The sequence below is a fragment of the Neofelis nebulosa genome, chromosome X (assembly GCF_028018385.1).
Source record: "Neofelis nebulosa isolate mNeoNeb1 chromosome X, mNeoNeb1.pri, whole genome shotgun sequence".
Lineage (NCBI taxonomy): Eukaryota > Metazoa > Chordata > Mammalia > Carnivora > Felidae > Neofelis > Neofelis nebulosa.
In genome coordinates, this window is record NC_080800.1 from 70,660,032 (window position 1) to 70,682,765 (window position 22,734).

Below are 22,734 nucleotides of genomic sequence, written 5' to 3' on the forward strand. Positions count from 1 at the left end.
TGATGCTAGAACTTCCAGCACTATATTAAACAGCAGCGGTGAGAGTGGGCATCCCTGTCGTGTTCCTGATCTCAGGGAAAAAGCTCTCAGTTTTTCCCCATTGAGGATGATGTTAGCTGTGGGCTTTTCATAAATGGCTTTTATGATCTTTAAGTATGTTCCTTCTATCCCGACTTTCTCAAGGGTTTTTATTAAGAAAGGGTGCTGGATTTTGTCAAAGGCCTTTTCTGCATCGATTGACAGGATCATATGGTTCTTCTCTTTTTTTTTGTTAATGTGATGTATCACGTTGATCGATTTGCGAATGTTGAACCAGCCCTGCATCCCAGGAATGAATCCCACTTGATCATGGTGAATAATTCTTTTTATATGCTGTTGAATTCGATTTGCTAGTATCTTATTGAGAATTTTTGCATCCATATTCATCAGGGATATTGGCCTGTAGTTCTCTTTTTTTACTGGGTCTCTGTCTGGTTTAGGAATCAAAGTAATACTGGCTTCATAGAATGAGTCTGGAAGTTTTCCTTCCCTTTCTATTTCTTGGAATAGCTTGAGAAGGATAGGTATTATCTCTGCTTTAAACGTCTGGTAGAACTCCCCTGGGAAGCCATCTGGTCCTGGACTCTTATTTGTTGGGAGATTTTTGATAACCGATTCAATTTCTTCGCTGGTTATGGGTCTGTTCAAGCTTTCTATTTCCTCCTGATTGAGTTTTGGAAGAGTGTGGGTGTTTAGGAATTTGTCCATTTCTTCCAGGTTGTCCAATTTGTTGGCATATAATTTTTCATAGTATTCCCTGATAATTGTTTGTATCTCTGAGGGATTGGTTGTAATCATTCCATTTTCATTCATGATTTTATCTATTTGGGTCATCTCCCTTTTCTTTTTGAGAAGCCTGGCTAGAGGTTTGTCAATTTTGTTTATTTTTTCAAAAAACCAACTCTTGGTTTCGTTGATCTGCTCTACAGTTTTTTTAGATTCTATAGTGTTTATTTCTGCTCTGATCTTTATGATTTCTCTTCTTCTGCTGGGTTTAGGCTGCCTTTGCTGTTCTGCTTCTATTTCCTTTAGGTGTGCTGCTGGATTTTGTATTTGGGATTTTTCTTGTTTCTTGAGATAGGCCTGGATTGCAATGTATTTTCCTCTCAGGACTGCCTTCGCTGCGTCCCAAAGAGTTTGGATTGTTGTATTTTCATTTTCGTTTGTTTCCATATATTTTTTAATTTCTTCTCTAATTGCCTGGTTGACCCACTCATTCGTTAGTAGGGTGTTCTTTAACCTCCATGCTTTTGGAGGTTTTCCAGACTTTTTCCTGTGGTTGATTTCAAGCTTCATAGCATTGTGGTCTGAAAGTATGCATGGTATAATTTCAATTCTTGTAAACTTATGAAGGGCTGTTTTGTGACCCAGTATATGATCTATCTTGGAGAATGTTCCATGTGCACTCGAGAAGAAAGTATATTCTGTTGCTTTGGGATGCAGAGTTCTAAATATATCTGTCAAGTCCATCTGATCCAATGTATCATTCAGGGCCCTTGTTTCTTTATTGACTGTGTGTCTAGATGATCTATCCATTTCTGTAAGTGGGGTGTTAAAGTCCCCTGCAATGACCACATTCTTATCAATAAGGTTGCTTATGTTTATGAGTAACTGTTTTATATATCTGGGGGCTCCGGTATTTGGCGCATAGACATTTATAATTGTTAGCTCTTCCTGATGGATAGACCCTGTAATTATTATATAATGCCCTTCTTCATCTCTTGTTACAGCCTTTAATTTAAAGTCTAGTTTGTCTGATATAAGTATGGCTACTCCAGCTTTCTTTTGGCTTCCAGTAGCATGATAAATAGTTCTCCATCCCCTCACTCTCAATCTAAAGGTGTCCTCAGATCTCAAATGAGTCTCTTGTAGACAGCAAATAGATGGGTCTTGTTTTTTTATCCATTCTGATACCCTATGTCTTTTGGTTGGCGCATTTAATCCATTTACATTCAGTGTTATTATAGAAAGATACGGGTTTAGAGTCATTGTGATGTCTGTATGTTTTATGCTTGTAGTGATGTCTCTGGTACTTTGTTTCACAGGATCCCCCTTAGGATCTCTTGTAGGGCTGGTTTCGTGGTGACAAATTCCTTCAGTTTTTGTTTGTTTGGGAAGACCTTTATCTCTCCTTCTATTCTAAATGACAGACTTGCTGGATAAAGGATTCTCGGCTGCATATTTTTTCTGTTTAGCACACTGAAGATATCGTGCCAAGCCTTTCTGGCCTGCCAAGTTTCAAAGGAGAGATCAGTCACGAGTCTTATAGGTCTCCCTTTATATGTGAGGGCACGTTTATCCCTTGCTGCTTTCAGAATTTTCTCTTTATCCTTGTATTTTGCCAGTTTCACTATGATATGTCGTGCAGAAGATCGATTCAAGTTACGTCTGAAGGGAGTTCTCTGTGCCTCTTGGATTTCAATGCCTTTTTCCTTCCCCAGTTCAGGGAAGTTCTCAGCTATAATTTCTTCAAGTACCCCTTCAGCACCTTTCCCTCTCTCTTCCTCCTCTGGGATACCAATTATGCGTATATTATTTCTTTTTAGTGTATCACTTAGTTCTCTAATTTTCCCCTCATACTCCTGGATTTTTTTATCTCTCTTTCTTTCAGCTTCCTCTTTCTCCATAACTTTATCTTCTAGTTCACCTATTCTCTCCTCTGCCTCTTCAATCCGAGCCGTGGTGGTTTCCATTTTGTTTTGCATTTCGTTTAAAGCGTTTTTCAGCTCCTCGTGACTGTTCCTTAGTCCCTTGATCTCTGTAGCAAGAGATTCTCTGCTGTCCTGTATACTGTTTTCAAGCCCAGCGATTAATTTTATGACTATTATTCTAAATTCACTTTCTGTTATATTATTTAAATCCTTTTTGATCAGTTCATTAGCTGTTGTTATTTCCTGGAGATTCTTCTGAGGGGAATTCTTCCGTTTGGTCATTTTGGATAGTCCCTGGAGCGGTGAGGACCTGCAGGGCACTTCCCCCGTGCTGTGGTGTATAACTGGAGTTGGTGGGTGGGGCCGCAGTCAGACCTGATGTCTGCCCCCAGCCCACCGCTGGGGCCACAGTCAGACTGGTGAGTGCCTTCTCTTCCCCTCTCCTAGGGGCGGGATTCACTGTGGGGTGGCGTGGCCCGTCTGGGCTACTTGCACACTGCCAGGCTTGTGGTGCTGGGGATCTGGCGTATTAGCTGGGGTGGGTAGGCAAGGTGCACGGGGGCGGAAGGGGCAGGCTTAGCTCGCTTCTCCTTAGGTGATCCACTTCAGGAGGGGCCCTGTGGCAGCGGGAGGGAGTCAGATCCGCTGCCGGAGGTTTGGCTCCGCAGAAGCACAGAGTTGGGTGTTTGCGTGGAGCGAGCAAGTTCCCTGGCAGGAACTGGTTCTCTTTGGGATTTTGGCTGGGGGATGGGCGGGGGAGATGGCGCTGGCGAGCGCCTTTGTTCCCCGCCAAGCTGAGCTCTGCCGTCCGGGGGCTCAGCAGCTCTCCCTCCCTTTGTCCTCCAGCCTTCCCGCTTTCTGAGCAGAGCTGTTAACTTCTGACCTCCCAGACGCTAAGTCGCGCTTGCTGTCGGAACACAGTCCGTCCGGCCCCTCCGCTTTTGCCAGCCCGACTCGGGGGCTCTGCTTGGCCGGCGAGCCGCCCCTCCGCCCCGGCTCCCTCCCGCCAGTCCGTGGAGCGCGCACCGCCTCGCCGCCCTTCCTACCCTCTTCCGTGGGCCTCTCGTCTGCGCTTGGCTCCGGAGACTCCGTTCTGCTAATCCTCTGGCGGTTTTCTGGGTTATTTAGGCAGGTGTAGGTGGAATCTAAGTCTAGTCTAGATTATCCACAATAAACTGATAACTGACTGGCTCTTCAGTGTTATAACCAGTGTGTGTTTGAGCCACCTTCCTCTACCTTTAATTGATGACTGCTTAGTAAATAGAAAATTATTGGGATGCCTGGGTGGCTCAGTTGGTTAAGTGTCTGACTTTGGCTCAGGTCATGATCTCAAGGTTGGTGGGTTCAAGCCCCACGACCTCCTTTGTGTTGACAGCTTAGACCCTGGAGCCTGCTTTGGATTCTATACCCTTGTCTCTCTGCTCCTTCCCCACTCACGCTCTGCCTCTCTCTCCCCCAAAAATAAACATTAATTTTTTTAAGTAAATAGAAAATTATTGTAATACTATTTAAAATAGCAAAACCTCAGGGTCCCTGGGTTGCTCAGTGGCTTAAGTGTCCAACTCAATTTTAGCCCAGGTCATGGTCTCACCAGTTCATGAAATCAAACCCTGCCTAAGGCTCTGTACTGGCAGTCCAGAGCCTGCTTGGAATTCTCTCTCTCCCTCTCTCTCTGCCCTTCCCTACCCCTTCACACTTGCACTCTCTCTCTCTCAAATAAGAAGCTTAAAAAGAAACTTTAAACTTTTCACAATATAAAAGGAAACTAAAATAAGCACTTGAATTCTGCTTAAACAGAGCCCTACAGTGACAGGAAACTCACTTCCCATAAGAGTAATCTATTTAATGCTAACCATACCTACTTTATTGCAAGGGCTTTTTTTTTTTAATTACCATGTACTTCTTCACAACTAAATTCTAATGTAAAATATCAACATGTGACATGCATTCCAAAGTCAAATACAGTTTTAAAAAATTCATTTATTTATTTTTTTATTAAAAATTTTTAATGTTTTATTTATTCTTGAGAGAGAGAGAGCATGAGCGAGGGAGGGGCAGAGAGAGAGTGGGACACAGAATCTGAAGCAGGCTCCAGGCTCTGAGCTGTCAGCACAGAGCCCGATGCAGTGCTCGAACTCACAAGTGGTGAGATCATGACCTGAGCCGAAGTCGGACGCTCAACCGACTGAGCCACCCAGGCACCCCTAAAAAATTCATTTATTAAATGCACTCCATTAGCTAGACAATTATGATGTGATAATAAAAATAACCTGGCAGTTTTCTTCCTTCACTGGACAGTAAGGAGAGAGAGAGAGAGGGAGAGAGAGAGAGAGATGTTAAACTTCCATTATCTTCAGAATTAAGGTGCAACTTAGTCTGTCGAGTACTTTGCACATAGTAGGTACTAATTAAATATCTATTCAAAAGAGTGAACAGCTAACTGCTGATGTGAGGAATGACCAATAAACTCCAACCATGAGAACAAGGAAAGTTCTCTAATCATGGAACATTATTTTTTTAAATCAAAACCAAAAGACAAGATCAGCTCTAAATTTTTAAGCACCAGGTGTTGTATGGAAGTGTTGATTCACTATATTGTACACCTGAAACTAATATTTCAGTGTGTGTTAACTAATTGGAATTTGAATAACAATTTTTAAAAAGTGCAGAACATACCCTGAATGACCATCCTTAATACTTTGCCTATAAGGATATGTAACCATAGCAGGGTTTGTGACCTACTAGTCAGGAGGACAGCTGCAATGAAAACTGCTTTCTACTGCTGATTAGAGATGAATCTATTTTGTTTTTAATTAAAATAATTATAAACTTGGTGTTTAATCATATCAGTTTTCATCAGACCTGATTTGACACTTTCCAAATTTTTTTTTTAGATTCTGTATTTGTATTGGTTTGGGGGGAAAGATGATAAGTAATCCAGGGAAGAAGGCACCAAGAATCACTGGATAGATATGTGCATATAAATAAGTCTTATATGTCTTTGTGCTTTGTCAAAATTTATCTCTAAAAATCAATTGTTTTTCAAAAATTAGGTCCCTAAGTGACTTTGGTCATCCCATGCAATTACTTCATTTATTATTTCCAAATGTCTGCTGAGGGGATATCCAATGCAGAGAAATTCAGACTAAAAATGAACATGTGTTTAGGGCAAAAGGTTTTAATTTGTAAATAAGTGTATATAGCTTGTACAGTACAACTGAAATATAGAGCAGAGGATATTATTACTTCATGGAATGTATGTTAACACGATTAATATTGTGGAAAATAATTATTACTAGCTATCTAAAGAAAACATGGCTTTGCATCAAAATCAAAGCTTGCTTTCCTATAGTCTATTGAGTTGTGTTAGTAGGGTCAAACATCAACTTAAATCAGGACTGAGATCAATAAAATGTAATCCTAAACTATATTCTGCACGTGGAAAACACTGTTATATATTGTTGAATTTAACAAAAAAGAGCAAAATTGTATTTTATGTGTCAAATTTTATTAAGGAGATATAGAAGAATCAGAGTGTCATAAATATTTTTTTGCAATGGAAGCCTGGGTAAATCATGAAGCTACACCCATTTTGTAACACAAAAATCCATTATAGGGACCGTTTTTTTTAAAAGATTCAATCAAGCAAAAATTACTAATTCAAAAGAAAAAAAACAAAAGCAAAATGGCATTTGCTTTTGGCTTTCACTTTAATATTATCTTGGTTTCTGTATTACTTGATGGAGTCAAAATATAAACAGATGTTGCTAAAACAGCAGTTTGGAGAACATTTCTATATATCAATAATGTTTACATTTTCACAAAGCCCAGTTTAATCTGCATACAGTCTCTGCCTGTTACCCAGTCTTTTAATATCGTCCTTCTCTCATTAGAGCAATTTTTAAGAAGACTAAAAGAGTCTAATACAACTAGAAAGAAGGTAAGTTTCCAAACATAGTAGAGATAGGTATGGTCTGAACAGACAACTCTGAATCAGGAATCCTTGGATACAAGACCCAGAACTAACAAGGGCTTCCTTCATGGTTTCAGGCTAACCTCAATTTTATTTCTTCCACCTGTTAAATGAGAAGAAATCTGCTTTTTGCTGAATGTGTTAAAGTAACATGTATAAAATGTCTATGTGTAGTAAGCATCAGATTTTTATATGTGCAAATCTCTTCTTTTTTAAAAAAAAATTTAATGTTTATTTATTTTTGAAGGAGAGACAGAGCACGAGTGTGGGAAATTCAGAGAGAGGGAGACACAGAATCTGAAGCAGGCTCCAGGCTCCGAACCATCAGCACAGAGCCCAAAGTGGGGCTTGAACTCACAAACTGTGAGATCATGACCTGAGTCAAAGTTGGATGCTTAACCGAGCCATCCAGGCACCCCACAAATCTCTTCAATCAAAAAATTTGAGGCACAAATGACAGTGCTTTAAGTTTCATTTCTTAAACTCTCAAAGATATATAAATTCATTGGTGACAGCTCTGTTTTGGCTTGTGAAGTGGAGCAAGATTTTATTCTGCTAACACCAATATCATTACCAAAGGGAAACGTATCCTTGAAATCCATCATGTGGGAAAGAATCCATCATGAGGAAAGAATTTCAAAATGTACATACCACATTATCTGCAGATACTGCATGGTGGTCCTCCTCCTTATGAACCCTTGCCTCATTTGGAACTTCATTGGACTCTTCTATAGAAAAGAAAAAAAGGCCACGGTTTCATTTTCATTCCTCAAAATTTTATTGAGAATACCTTTCTCAAGATCACTTAAATTTTTTTTCTTATTTTAAAAAGGCACAAATGATATATTCACATCATATATGCTGTGATGAGCAACTGTACCTCTAACAATGCATTCTAGGAAACAAGTGTGGGTAGATGGCCACTACTGTGTTGTTTATAATTGAAAAAATAAATGGAAATAACCTATATGTTTAACAATGAAGGACTCAATAAATCATTTAGGACCTCTTCCTACAATAAATACTATAAAAATGAAGAAGAAGAAGAATTGATAATAAAGAAAATATTCACAAAAAATTGGAAAGTAAATAAATGAAGGTGACAAAACCTACTATGTAGGTACAGTGTGATCTTAATTTTGTAAAAGTAAAAGAAGTGTACCTTTTCATAGAGAAAAAAAAACAAAAAGAATGATGTTATTTAATACCAAAACACTGACATTGTTATTTCTGGATGGAATTACAGGAAACTTCTATTTTTCTTCATTTTGTTTAGTTTTACTTATTTTTTTAATGTTTCTTTATTTTTGAGGGAGAGGGAGAGAGATAGAGCACAAGCTGAGGAGGGGCAGAGAAAGAGGGAGACACAGAATCTGAAGCAGGCTCTGGGCTCTGAGTTGTCAGCACAGAGCACAATGTGGGGCTTGAACCCATGACCCATGAGATCATGACCTGAGCCAAAGTTGGACGCTTAACTGACCCAGGCGCCCTTTACTTATTTTGATAATTCTTATTTCAATTTGTTTAATAATATTTAAGTATTTTTACAATGAGTTTGTATTACTTATAATAAGAGAAAGATGATAATTTTTGAATACATGATATAAAACTATAAATACAGAATATTTCTAATTTTGTGAAAAGGCATGTGACGTGAACACACACACACACATACACCTGCATATATGCAAAGAAAACACTGGCAAAAATACCCACACACTCCTATTTTAGGAATAGCTATTACTGAAAGGTAGGACTATTCTAATTTTTCATTGTATTTTTTTAATTTTCTATAATAAACATGTACCCCTCTTATGATAAAAAATCAATATTCTAAAAATGTGAAAAATAAACAAAGAAAAATAAATTCAGAAAAATAAGTCTATTAAAAAGTCTTCTGTGCTGAGCTAGGGAAAGTGGCTGGTTCACAGCATAGGTGTCTACAAAATATTGTCCTGTCTTAGATGATCCCCACCTCTACTCTTTAGTAAAACAAGACAGTAATATTTCTCCATTTTCTTTTTTCACAGTCATGGCATGTAGATTATTTAAACACTAGTGGAAGCTCTCAGCCTTTTGGGAACTGATGCTTTACTTCACCATAGAAAACAGAACAAAAATATTTATCAGTCCTCCTAGAATTTTTCCAGATCCATTCCTTCCCATGGAAAGATGTATAGGAGTGCCCTGTCTGAGCATGGAGGATAAACAGAAAAAAAACATAGCTAATTGGGGAACTCCTATGAGTACATACATCACTAGAGTTTAAGATATACAGAAAAATTTTACCAGAATTTTAAAGCAAATTCCACAATAAATTCAATTTATGTCTTTAATTAGTTATTTTCAAGTTTTTATTTAAGTTCTAGTCAGTAAACATACAGTGTAATATTACTTTCAGGTGTACAATATAGTAATTCAACACTTCTATACAACACTCAGTGCTTACCACCGTATACTCCTTAATCCCCATCACCTAGTTCACCCGTCCCCTACCCACCTCCCTACTGGTAACCATTAGTTTGTTCTCTATAGTTACTTAGTTTGCCTCATTCTCTCTTTGTTCATTTGTTTCATAAATTCCACATATGATTGATCAGATGACATTTGTCTTTCCCTGACTTATTTCACTTAGCATGATAATCTCTACCTCCATCCATATCATTGCAAATGGCAAGATTTCACTCTATTTTACGGCTCAATAATTATATATATATATATATATATATGTATATGTATATATATATATATAATATTATATATATATATATAGCCCTTGGGCTACTTCCATAGTTTAGCTATTGTAAATTAGTGCTGCAATAATCATAAGGGTGCATATATCCTATCAAATTAGTGTTTTTGTATTCTTTGGGTAAATACCTAGTAGTGCCATTATTGGATTGTAGGTTAGTTCCATTTTTAATTTTTTGAGAAACCTCCATACGGTTTTCCACAGTTTGCATTGCCACCTATGGTGGATGAGGGCTCATTTTTCTTTACATCCTCCCTAGCACTTGTTTCTTGTGTTTTTGATTTCAGCCATTCTGACAGGTGTGAGGTGATATTTCATTGTAGTTTTGATCTGAATTTTCCTGATTATGAGTGATGCTGAGCATCTTTTCATGTGTCTCTTGGCCATCTGTATGTTTTCTTTGGAAAAATGTCTATTCATGCCTTCTGACCATTTATTAATTGGATCATTCATTTGGGGATATTGAGTTTGATAAGTTCTTTATATATTGGATACTAACCCTTTATTGGATATGTCATTTGCAAATATCTTCTGCCATTCCATAGGTCACCTTTTAGTTTTGTTGTTTCCTTCACTGTGAAGAGCTTTTTATTATGATGAAGTCCCAATAGTTTATTTTTGCTTTTGTTTCCTTTGCCTCAGGAGACATCCAGAAAGAAGTTGCTACAACCAATGTCAAAGAAGTTACTGCCTGTGTTAACCTCTAGGATTTTTATGGTTTTGGGTCTTACATGTAGGTCTTTAATCCAGTTTGAAATTACTTTTGTGTATGGTGTAAGAAAGTGATTGAGTTTCTTTTGCATGTAGCTTTCCAGTTTATCAACACCATTTGTTGTGATTGCTTTAAATGTGTAGATTGCTTTGGTTAGTATAGGCATTTTAATAATATTTGTTCTTCCAATCCATGAGCATGTGATGATTTTCCATTTGCTTGTGTCATCTTCAATTTCTTTCTTCCATGTTTTATAGTTTTCAGAGTAAAGATCTTTTACCTTTTTGGTTAGGTTTATTCCTAGGTATATTATAGGTTTTGGTACAATTGTAAATGGGATTAATTCCTTGATTTCTCTTTTGCTACTTCTTTATTGGTGTATAGAAATGCAACAAATTTTTGTATGCTGATTTTGTGTACTGCAACTTTACCAAATTTGTGTATCAGTTCTAGCAGTTTTTTAATGGGGCCTTTTGGGTTTTCTATAGAGAGTATCATGTCATTTGCAAATGGTGAAAGTTTGACTTCTTCCTTGACAATTTGGATTCCTTTTATTTCTTTTTATTTTCTGATTGCTGTGGCTAAGACTTCCAGTATTGTGTGTTAAATTACAATGGTGAGAGTGGACATCCTGTCTTTTTCCTGACCATAGAGGAAAAGATCTCAGTAGTTCCCCACTGAGGATGATGTTAGTTGTGTCCTTTTCATATATGGCATTTATTATGTTGAAGTATGCTTCCTTTACATCTACTTTGTTGATTGTTTTTATCATGAATGGATGGTGTATTTTGTAAAATGCTTTTTCTGCATTTATTGAACACCAAAAATTAAATTTAGTTTTTTTAAGTTTATTTATTTATTTTTAGAGAGAGAGCATGAGCAAGGGAGAGGCAGAGAGAGAGAGAGAGAGAGAGAGAGAAAGAGAGAGAGAATTCCAAGCACACTGCTATCAGTGTGAAGCCCAATGCAGGGCTTAATCCCATGAACTTTGAGATTATGACCTGAAGCAAAACCACTAGTTGGATGCTTGAGGTTATGATTTCATGGTTCATGAGTTTAAGCCCCACATCAGGCTCTGTGGTGACATTGTGGAGCCTGCTTGGGATTCTCTCTCTCTCTCTCTCTCTCTCTCTCTCTCTCTCTCTCTCTCCCCCCCCCACTTATGTGTGATTGCTCTCCCACTCTCTCTCTCTTTCTGAAAATAAATAAATAATAAACTAAAAAAAGGCAGATGCTTAACAGACTGAGCCACCCATGTGCCCCTCAATTTAATTTTTTAGTAAAATAATGATGCTTATATGGAGGAGACTTTATTCATTACTTAGATATTTCATGTCATATGTTATTAGCCACTAAATGAAATGAAGTGGGGGAGTTGTCATCAGGTTTAGCTGCAGAGCTGACATTAGTACTAATGCTGTCAGAATAGAAGTTACAGCAATCATCAGTAAGATCATTATTGGTATCATTCTCTATAGGCTTGCCTTATATTTCTGTTCTTAATTGCTCATAACTTTATACACAGCTTTGCTTTACTGGCAACATATTCATACAAGGTTTGATTATTTTATAAGATGTAAATAAAAACTATTTGGAGGATTTCTAAAATAAAAAAGCATGAATTGATGCAGCTAATTAAGGCATGTTTTCTTTTTTACAGATAGCTTCCACATTACTGAAAGTTTGAAAGCTAAATACAGTTGATGTGTCTGCTTATTCCTCAACAAAAGCAGCTCTGCAAATTGGAAAATAAACAAATAAGCAAAGTTATTAATCAGTGAAAATTCTAGAGGGCATTCTATATATTAGGGATATACTCACACTGTGTAATTATGCAGAACTATATTTTATATGCACACACATATAATAGATATAGCTAAGAAGATTTGTTATAAAATTTAACATTATAGATGTTAACCTTTGTGATACTTTAAACAATTTGATTCTCAGGATAGTAAAAATCTTTAAAATTGCTCAACCATACATATATTTCAGTAGACACAGAACTTTAAGGAGCTGAGTCATCTATTACTTTTTCTAGAGTTTTCCAGGTAGCTTTACCACATCTCTTTTCTCTTCACTTCCACACAGGGAAAGAAAAAAAAATGGGAGAGGTGAGGGTGGGAGATAAAAGGTGGAAGCTAGAGGTAAGTCAAAAGCTCTATATCAGGGGAATACCTATTCTCTCAGAAAAGAAAAAAAATGGAACTGAAACTGCTAAAAGGTCAGCAAGCACTTTTTGGTGATTTTGGCTAAGCCTGCCTTTTAGTGTGCTTGAAAAATGTAATGTTTCTTTTAGCTTGTAGAGTGTTTTCTAGGAAAATTTAACATAATTTTTAATTGATTTTTAACATGTAAAATGTAAGCCCTGCTTTAAAGACATTTTTCTTTTTCTTAGACATTTGGAAGACTAACCCGCTTGAAGTAACAGCCATATTATAAAGGGCTCTGAATTTCAAATTGTTAGATTTTTGAAATAGAATGGGTAATTACTCTGATTTTTCTGTCTCTATATCTCTCAGATGTAATCAATGGAAATGTCAAAGTAAACAGACTTTTAACTATATTTTCATAACTGAAAGAGAATATGGTTAGCATATCTTAAAGGTATATTAGTCTAGGCCAGATGATACAATTCACTTAATCATCACAAAAGGATCACACAGTTAAATCAGTCAGATTAGTATTCTCCATCAGCAAAATGAGGAAGAGAATAAGACAGAACTCATTGGAAATAGTGAGCAAAAAGGCTCTCTTAGTATTTTAAGACTATTTTCTGCTTTTCTGCTTCAATTTCTGATGAGAATGAAAAGGTTACTATGCAGCTGTAAAAAGTAAGCCACTGAAGGGACTCTAGGTAATATCACTTCCCATCAAGTGTTTTTTGATTCATGCATTAAATTCTCTCTCTCCTCTTTCTCATTAGGCCTTAATTACTATGTAACCTGTCTAGAGAACGCACTATTAAATGGCAAAGGATGCCAGTGTAGGAGCAGTGGTCCATTAGCAACCTTAAAATTAAATAATTTTTCCCCTATTAACTACTTATTTTTAAAAAATTTCCCTTTTAGGTGGGGAAGTGGAAGTAGTGGATTGAAACTCCCTTTCAGGGGCTTAAGTAATTTGCTTTTATTAGAATATTTCCTGGGGTGCCTGGTTGGCAGAGTTGGTTAAGCATTCGATTTAGGCTCAGGTCATGATCTCATGGTTCCTGAGTTTGAGCCTGGCATTGGGCTCTCTGCTGGCAGCACAGAAGCAGCTTAGGATACTGTTTCCTTCTCTCTCTGCCCCTCCCCCATTTGCATTCTCTCTCTCTCTCTCTCTCTCTCTCTCTCTCTCTCTCTTTCTGTCTCTCTCTCAAAAATAAACATTAAAAAAAGAATATTTCCTCATAGCTTTCCCACCCACCCATAGAAACACACAAATCCCCATTATCTTTCAAATAGCTGCCAGTCATCATTCTCTACCCATGGGGGAGGGGAAGGAAAAACAAAAGAGGTTAGAGTGGGAGAGAGCCAAAGCATAAGAGACTCTTAAAAACTGAGAACAAACTGAGGGTTGATGGGGGATGGGAGGGAGGGGGGGTGGGTTATGGGTATTGAGAAGGGCACCTTTTGGGATGAGCAATGGGTGTTGTATGGAAACCAATTTGACAATAAATTTCATATATGAAAATAAATAAATAAATATCTATTCCTAAATCACTGAAAATATTCAAGTATTACCAGACACATACAATTTAGTAAAGACTAATAGTCTTTGGTAGCAGACTAATAGAAGTTGGTCCATTTTTGGTTTAATGGACCAACTAGATTATAAATAAGGGACTTGGAAAAGATGCAACATCTTCTCCTTTTTCTTGCTTCACAGTTTTCTGTACACTAAATCCTGTATCATCTTCATCAAAGCCAACAACAAATGTTGGTAAAGACACAGAGAGACAGAGAAGGGGAGGGGAGAGAGAGAGAGGGCAGTTGAATATTCACACATCTTTTCAAAGACTTAGTATTAAAATACATGGCCCTGGCAATACCAAGAGCTTTAATATCCCTTTCATTACTCAACATAATGCAATCTGTTTGCCTACCCCTTGCAACACACATTACTTTTGAAAGAAGCCCTTAAGCACCCAATTCAATGGGTTCTCATTGTTTCTAAAGCTTTATTTTAATATTTCTGCTTTATTAAGGTGTAATTGGTATACATAAAATGCACATAATAAATATAAACAATTTGGTGAGTTTGAACATATCAGTACTCATGTTACCATCACCACAATCCAGGTAATAAACATATCTATCACCTTCAAAAGTTTTCTTGTGTCCCTGTTTTTGTGTTAAGAACAACTTAATGATTTACCCTCTTAAGTTTTCTTTTTTAAAGTCTATAGCCCCTTATTGCTAACTATATGCAATATGTTTTTCAACAATTATACTCCAGTTGTATAACTGTAACTTTATATTCATTGAACAACAACTCCTCATATCCCTCTCCCCTATCTTCTGGTACTACCATTATATTGTCCACTTGTATACCTTTGACCATTTTAAATGCCTCATATGAGAGGACTTTCTACTCACCTTCCAAAAGATGATTGAGATAATGACACTTCTTTCTTCTGAAATCTCTCTCTTTCGTTGGTTTTAATAATATCATAATATCCTGTTTATCCTATATCTGAATCTTCTTTCATTGCCTCCCTTTTCTCCCCTAGCCCCCAAATCTGGATATTTCTTAACATACAGCCCTTGTCTATCTTCCTTTCTTGTCTTCCATTTTCTCACTTAACTAAATCTTCTATTTCTATGGCTAGACATTTGTTCAGCCTCAATGTGAGTAGCTCCTATATTTCTTTTCATATCTTAACTCCTTTTCTGAGTTTCAGACCCACATTATCCATTGGTCTGCTGGACAGCTCCACATTGATATCCTGACATCATCTAAAACTCAACACCTGGAAAACTGTTTCTATCTTTCCACATTTTACTATCCATTTAATTCAGTACCAATAAAAAAAGCTTAAATGATATTTGGCAAGAGGGATTGGGGAAACGTATGATTAAGCAATTCTAAAATTAATCTAGAATAATCTGTGCTGCAAGAACTAAGAAGAGTAATCAGAGTCCTACCAGATATTTAGATATTTTATAAAGCCAAAATCATAAACAATCAGATCAATGTAACAAAATAGAAAATCCAAAATATATATAGATACATATGTGTGTGTGTGTGTGTGTGTGTGTGTGTGTGTGTATGTGTGTGCATGTGTATGTATAAAGCTTGATAAAAAGCTGCAAGTAAACTCACTGGTAAAATGCTGGATTATTTAACGTATAGTGTAAGGGCAACTGGTTAACCACTTGGAAAAATAAAATTAGGTATTTTCCTCACAAATATTAAATAAAAATAAATTCTATGCAGAATAAGTATCAAGTTGTAAAAATGAAACCATAAGATATAAGATGATATATAGGGTTATGTTTACATAATTGTGGTACAATGAAGAACTTTGTAATCTTAATACCAAAGTCAGAAATCATAAAGAAAAGGACGGATATATTTGGCAACGTAAATATTACAAGCAAAAGTTCTGGCATGAGAAAGCCCATAATCAAATTTAAAAGGCAAAAATTAAACTGGAAACTGTATTGTTTATATTCTGATCCAGTAAAATAGAAACAAACAAAATGGGCCATTGCAAGATTCTCTCTCTCTTTGTTTCTCTCAGATGCAAAAATACTATATATTGTATGATTGCTTTTATGTGAGATACTCAGAAAAAATCAGTTTATATTATCAGAAAGCAGATCTGTGGTTGCCTGGGTTTGGAAGTGGGAATGAGGATTGATTACAAGTGGGCTCAAAGAAATTTTTTGAAGTGGTGAAAATATTCTAAAGTTGGATTTTAGTGATGGTGATAGTTGCATAACTCTATATAATTTACTAAAACTCATTGAATTCTACATTTACAATCAATGAATTTTATGATATGTAAATTAAACTTCAATATAAGTGTTCATTGAAAAAGTACATGCTATTATTTGAATTCTCATTAGGGAAAAACTAAGAAATGTTATAGAAATGACCCAGGCTAATTCCCTTATTTTACAGATGTGTAACTAAAGCCCCATGAATTAAATGTTTTGCCTGAAGTCACATAATCAGCTCGTGGAAGATCCAGGACTTGTACTGAGGTTGCCTGACTACTACCCTGGTGCATATCACATTATACCATATCCTTTTTTATTATAATACATTTATAACATTCAAAGCCAAATTGGTTAGAGTTTCAATAAAATAAAAACAATCATGTACTTAATTATAACCATGGATTGTTGTAATAAACAACATTTCTAAATGTGAGAGATCGATATTGTGGTACATAAGTGTTCCTTGTGATGACTCAGTGTGGGAGACTCTTTAGGTGGAGGCATTAAGAATAAAAAAGATAAAAGACAAAGAGTGTTGGTGAGGATATAGAGGAAAGAGAACCTTTGTATATCATTGGTCAGAATGCAAATTGGTATAGTCATTATGGAAAAGAGTATGTAGGTTCATTAAAAATGTAAAAATATAACTACCACATGATCTAGTAATCCCTCTTCTGGATATATAACCGAAATAAATAAAATCAGTACCTCTAAGAGTTATCTGTGCTCCACATTTTTTGCAGCATTACTTATAGTAGTCAAAATATGAAAACAGCCTAATTATCTGTTGACAGATGAATAAATAAATTGAGATTATATAATATTATATTAAGATTCCCCCACATAACTGAGATATATATATATATATATATATATATATATATATATATATATACTGTATATATAATGCATGAAGAATGAACCTGGAGGACATTATGTTAGCTGAAATAAGCCAGGCACAGAAATAAAAATACTGCATGATCTCACTTATACATGGAATCATAAAAAGTCTAATGAAGCAGAGAACAGAATGGTAGTTACCATGGTGGGGAGATCAGGAAAATGGGGGAATTTGGTCAAAGGATACAAATTTGCAATTATGTAGGATGAATAAGTCTAGAGATCTAATGCATATGATTATTACAGTTAACAATTCTATATTGCATTCTAGAAATTTGCTAAGAGTAGATTTCAAGTGTTCTTACCATACACATAAATGGTAGCTATGTGAGGAGATGGATATGTTAATTATTTTGACTGCAGTAATCATTTCATTATGTAAATATGTGTATATACATATCAATAAAATAAAAATAAATAAAAATAAATCAATTTATTTTCAAACGTTTAACCAAATGTTTTGAGAACTTTAGATGTGAAATGCAATTAGCTGAAAAGCAAGTTAAAAATCCATCAAAGTTACAAAAGCTATTATTAGGAAGTGCAGCATATAAAATACCTTGAGAGCTTCCTTCAGACAAACAGATGGATACTTCATCATTTCTGTCATTATCCTCTCCTACTTCTGGACCAGCTTCCTCTCCTGATGTGAGTGCAGACAAAGAACCAGACTCAGGCTGCTCAGAAAAATCAGCAGGGCCTCCTCTTGGAGGTGGAACTTCAATCCCCATTAAACGATATTTCCTTCTTCTATTCCCAATCCAAGTCTTATAAGAGAAATACAAAAGGAATTTTTGTAAACATAGAACCTTTAGCAGGTTTGGCCATTAAAATAATAAATGGATGCTGCATAAAATATGATTAGAAATAAATAGGTACTTAGAATAAGAAAATTTAATTATTAGTCAATAAGCAAAAATAAAAGTAATTATGCTTTTATTTTAAATATACTATTAGCAGAAAGGTAACATTTATCTAAATATTCAGACTTTCAAGAAACATGCAGTATATTGCAGAACACTTTTTTTAGACTTTTTTTTCATGTTTGAAATTGGTCATTTTACTGATTTTACATACTATAATGTACAAAAATGTCAAATACAATGTTGAATAAAGGGCTAACAAAATATTTATAAACAGATATTCATGTTTATGAAGGAAACATAATTCAAACAGAACAACCTTGAGGGGAAATTAAACAAAATATATTTAATATTTTGATAAATGATAATTAAATACCAATGTTATTTTTTGAGAAAGTACTTATTTAATATAAATGATTATATCTTTTAAAATTAGTTAAAAATTCACAAACTTTTGTTTTTGGTTTTGGTTTTCTTTTTCTGTAGAAATAACCCACCAAATCTTTGAAGCAAAACACAAATTAGTTCTTTTCTACAGGGACCAGACAGATAGTTATAACTATAGTTCATATGCCATTTCCAACCTTGTTCTTCCTTGATTAAAATGTATCTTCTATTAACTTCAGCTCTTTAATGGTTACTTGGGTTTTTCAAAATTTGTAAAATTTCATTTCATTGGACTCAGAACCAATTTTTAAACTTTTTATAGTAAAATATTTTTAGATTCACAGGAAGTGGCAGAGGTAAATTCACTCAGCTTTCTCCAATTTATGTTTAACCTAATTGTATCACAATAATTAAAACATTAAATTGAAATTACACAGTATGTATGTACACTTCTATGTTCCTTTATCACACTATTCTTCTTCTTCTTTTATCCACTATTCCCAACCACTGTCAACAACTAATCTATCTTCCACATCTTTAATTGTGTCATTTCAAGAATGTTTTATGAATGGAGTCATAGTATGTAATTTTTTGAAGTTGGCTTTTTTCACTCACCATAATTTTCTGAAGACTTTTTCTTTTTTTTTAACTTTCTTAATGCTTATTTATTTTTGAGAGAGATAGAGCGTGAGCAGTGGAGGAGCAGAGAGAGAGGGAGACACAGAATCTAAAGCAGGCCCCAGGCTCGGAGCTGTCAGCACAGAGACCGACCCAGGGTTCAAACCCACAAACCGCAAGATCACAACCTGAGCAGAAATCAGAAGCTTAACCGACTGAGCCACTCATGCGCCCTGAAGATTTTTTCAAGTTGCATGTATCAATACTCCATTCCTTCTTATTGTTAAGTTGTATTACATGATATTTATGAACTATTTTTTTCCAATTTATTTGCAATGTTTGTTTAATCATTCCCACATCAAAGGACACAAGTTATTTCCAATTAGGGGCCCTTAAAACTTCATGAACAGTCATGAACAGTCATGAACAGGCTTTTGTGCAGACGTTAAGTTTTCATTTCTCCAGGACAAATGCTCAAGAATGCAAATGCTTGGCCATATGGTAATTGCATGTTTAGTTTCATGAAAAACTGTCAAATTGTTTCCAGAAGAGTTGTACCATTTTACATTTCTCCCAGCAATGTATGAAAAACCCAGTTTTTTTGGCATTCTTTCCAGCATCTGGTATTCTTAGTAATGAAAAAGATTATCTATTTTCACTGGTGCATGCAGTGATAGATCCTTGAGTTCTTTTTTTTTTTAACTTTTTTTTATGTTTATTTATTTCTGAGACAGAGAGAGACAGAGCATGAGTGGGGGAGGGGCAGGGAGAGAGGGAGACACAGAAACAGAAGCAGGCTCCAGGCTCTGAGCTGTCAGCACAGAGCGCGATGCGGGGCTCAAACTCACAAGCTGTGAGACCATGACCTGAGCCAAAGTCAGAGGGCTCAACCGACTGAGGCACCCAGGTGCCCCAATCCTTGAGTTCTTAATTTGACTTCCCCAATGCCTAGTGATGTTGAAAATCTTTTCATGTGCTTATTTGCTATCCATACACTCTCTTCATTGAAATGATTCTTCATGCATTTTGCTCATTTTCTAATTGACTTTTTTTTTTAATGTTGAGTTTTAAGAGTTCTTTATATTTTCTAGGTAGGAGTTCTTATCAGATATGTGGTTTTGCAATATTTTATCCCAGTCCGTAGTTTTTATTTTCACCATTCTGGTATTTTGCAGAAAAAAAGTTTTTTTTTTTTTTTTTTTTAATTTTGATGAATTCCAAGCTCTTGTTTTTTTTTTTCTTTTTTTTTTATGGATTGTGCTTTTAGTGACATTTCTAAGAATACTTCACCAAGCCCTAGGTCCTAAAGATTGCCTCTTATTTTATCTTCTAAAAATTTTATAGTTTTATTTTTTATATTTAAATCTGTGATCCATTTTGATTTCATTTTTGTATAAGGTGTGAGGTTTTGGTCATGGTTCATTTGTGCCTTCAATGGATATCAAATTATTTCAGAACCATTTTTTGAAAAGACATTCCACATTGAATTGCTTTTGCACCTTTGTCAAAAATCAACTACGCTGGCTATACTTGTACAGGACTATTTCTAATCCTTTTCACTGATCTACATTTGTATCTTTGTGTGACTACCACACAGTCTTTTCTTTTTAATGTTTATTTTTGAGAGACAGAGAGAGAGAGAAAGAGAGAGAGAGAGAGAGAGAGAGAGAGAGAATGAGTGGGGGAGGGGCAGAGAGAATCTGAAGCAGGCTCCATGTTCTGAGCTGTCAGCATAGGCTTGAACCCACGAACAGTGGGATCATGACCTGAGCTGAAGTCGGACACTTACCCAACTGAGCCACTCAGGTGCCCCAGAGTCTTGATTACTATAGCTATACAATAAGTCTTGATTTTAGGTAGGTGGATTTCTTCCACTTCAGTATTTTTTCTAGAATTATTTTAACTAAATTAACATATTTCCTTTCCATATGAATTTCAGAATTTTCTTGTCTACATCAAAAATATTGCTGAAACTTTTGTAAGAATTATGTTAAACCTTCATATCATTTTGGAGGAATTTACATTTTTACTCTGTTGAGTCTTTCAGTCCATTAACACAGATGCTTTTCCATTTATTTAGAATGTCTTTGATTTCTTTCATCAATGTTTTGTAGTTTTCAGCATAAAAGTCCTATACATGTTATGTTAGATTTATATTTAAATATTTGATATTTTGATGGATTGAGAATGGTATTATATGCTTAATTTCAGTTTCAATATGTTCACTTTTTCCTATATAGGCACAGAATTGATTTTTGTATGTTGATCTTGTATCCAGAAACATTGTTAAACTCACTTACTAGTTGTAAGACTGTTTCTGTAGATTCTTTCGGATTGTCAATACTGATAATTGTATGTTACTTTTATTTCCTTTTCTTATTTTTTTTGCATTAGCTAGAAATTCCAGTACAAATTGAATAAAGGTAGTCAAAGTGTATATTTTGTTTTGTTCCTGATCTCAGGAGGAAAGCATTATATTTTTCACCATTAAGTGTGATGTTAGCTGTAAATTTTGGGCACTTGTAGATTTCTTTTGGAGGGCAGTTTTTAATGACAAATTTGATTTTCTTAATAGTTATAGGGCTATTCAAGTAGTCTATTTCATATTGGGTGAGTTGTGATACTTTACACCCTTTGAGGAATCCATTTCATCCAGATTGTCAAATTTGTCCATGTAGAGTTGTTTTAAAAATTCTGTTTATCCTTTTTCTATCTTAAAAGTATGTAGAATTATCCCATTTCATTCCTAATATTACTAATTTGTGTCTTTTTTCTTTGCTACTCTGGCTAGATGTTTGTCAATTTCACTGATTTTTTCCAATGGACTTATATTTTTATTGATTTTCAAATTAATATTTATTTTTATCTTTTTTAAAAGTGTTTATTTTTGAGAGAGAGAGAGAGAGAGAGAGAGAGAGAGAGAGCAAGTGGGTGAGGGGTAGGGAGAGAGACACATACAGAAACAGAATCCATCTCCAGGCTCTGAGCTGTCAGCACAGAGCCAGGTGCGGGACTTGAACCCATGAACCATGAGATCATGGCCTGAGCTGAAGTCAGATGCTCAACTGGCTGAGGCACACAGGCGCCCCTTATTTGTATCTTTTGACCATCCCGGTACATTTCTTTCATCCCTCAACTCCACACTCTACCCGTCCCCGCCACTGATCGGGCAACCATCAATCTGTTTTCTGTATGTATTAACTAAAAAAAAATAAAATAACAGGCATTAGTATTTGATCAGTTTTAGATTTCTAGGAAAAAAAAAGGCAAAAAAGAGTTGCCATGTACCCTTCACCCACCCAATTTCCTCTGATTTAACATCATTCTAAAATTCATAAAGTGGATTTGTTACAATTGATGAGCAAATATTGATAAACTATCAAGTGAAGTCCAGAATTTCTATTAGGGCTCATTCTTTGTGTTGTACATTCTATAGGTTTTGGCAAATATGTAATGACAGTTTATAACATTAAACTATCATGCAGCATAGTTTTACTGCCCTAAAAATTTCTGTGTTCCACCTATTTATCCTAACTCTCTCTCTCCCCACAAGTCGCTGGAAAACACTGATCTTTTTACTGTCTCTCTAGTGTTTTGCCTTTTCCAGAATATTATACACTTGGAATGACACAGCATTTATGTAGCCTTTTAACATTGGCTTCTTTCACATAGAAATATTCATTTAAGATTTTTCCATTTTTGTCATGGCTTGATATCTTATTTATTTTTACTGCTGAATAATATTCCATTGTCTGAATGTATTTCAGTTTATCTATTCATCTATTGAAGGACATCATGGCTGCTTCTAATTTCTTTTGTAATTAAATAAAGTTGTTATAAATTTTTATGTGCAGGTTTTCATGTGAACATAAGTTTTCAACTCATCAGGGTAAACACCAGGCAGCAAAA

At 35.5% G+C, this 22,734-nt stretch overlaps 1 protein-coding gene across 2 annotated transcripts in view; it reads right to left on the reverse strand.

The window, feature by feature from the left end:
* The window catches only part of HDX (highly divergent homeobox), a 197,631-nt gene that overhangs the window by 27,582 nt on the left and 147,315 nt on the right, over positions 1 to 22,734 (reverse strand). For both annotated transcript variants that reach the window (XM_058712599.1, XM_058712600.1), the window contains exons 6-7: positions 17,517 to 17,724; positions 7,315 to 7,391 (exon numbers count right to left, since the gene is read on the reverse strand). In XM_058712599.1, the coding sequence (XP_058568582.1) occupies positions 7,315 to 7,391; positions 17,517 to 17,724 (285 nt within the window). The remainder of the gene's footprint in view (positions 1 to 7,314; positions 7,392 to 17,516; positions 17,725 to 22,734) is intronic.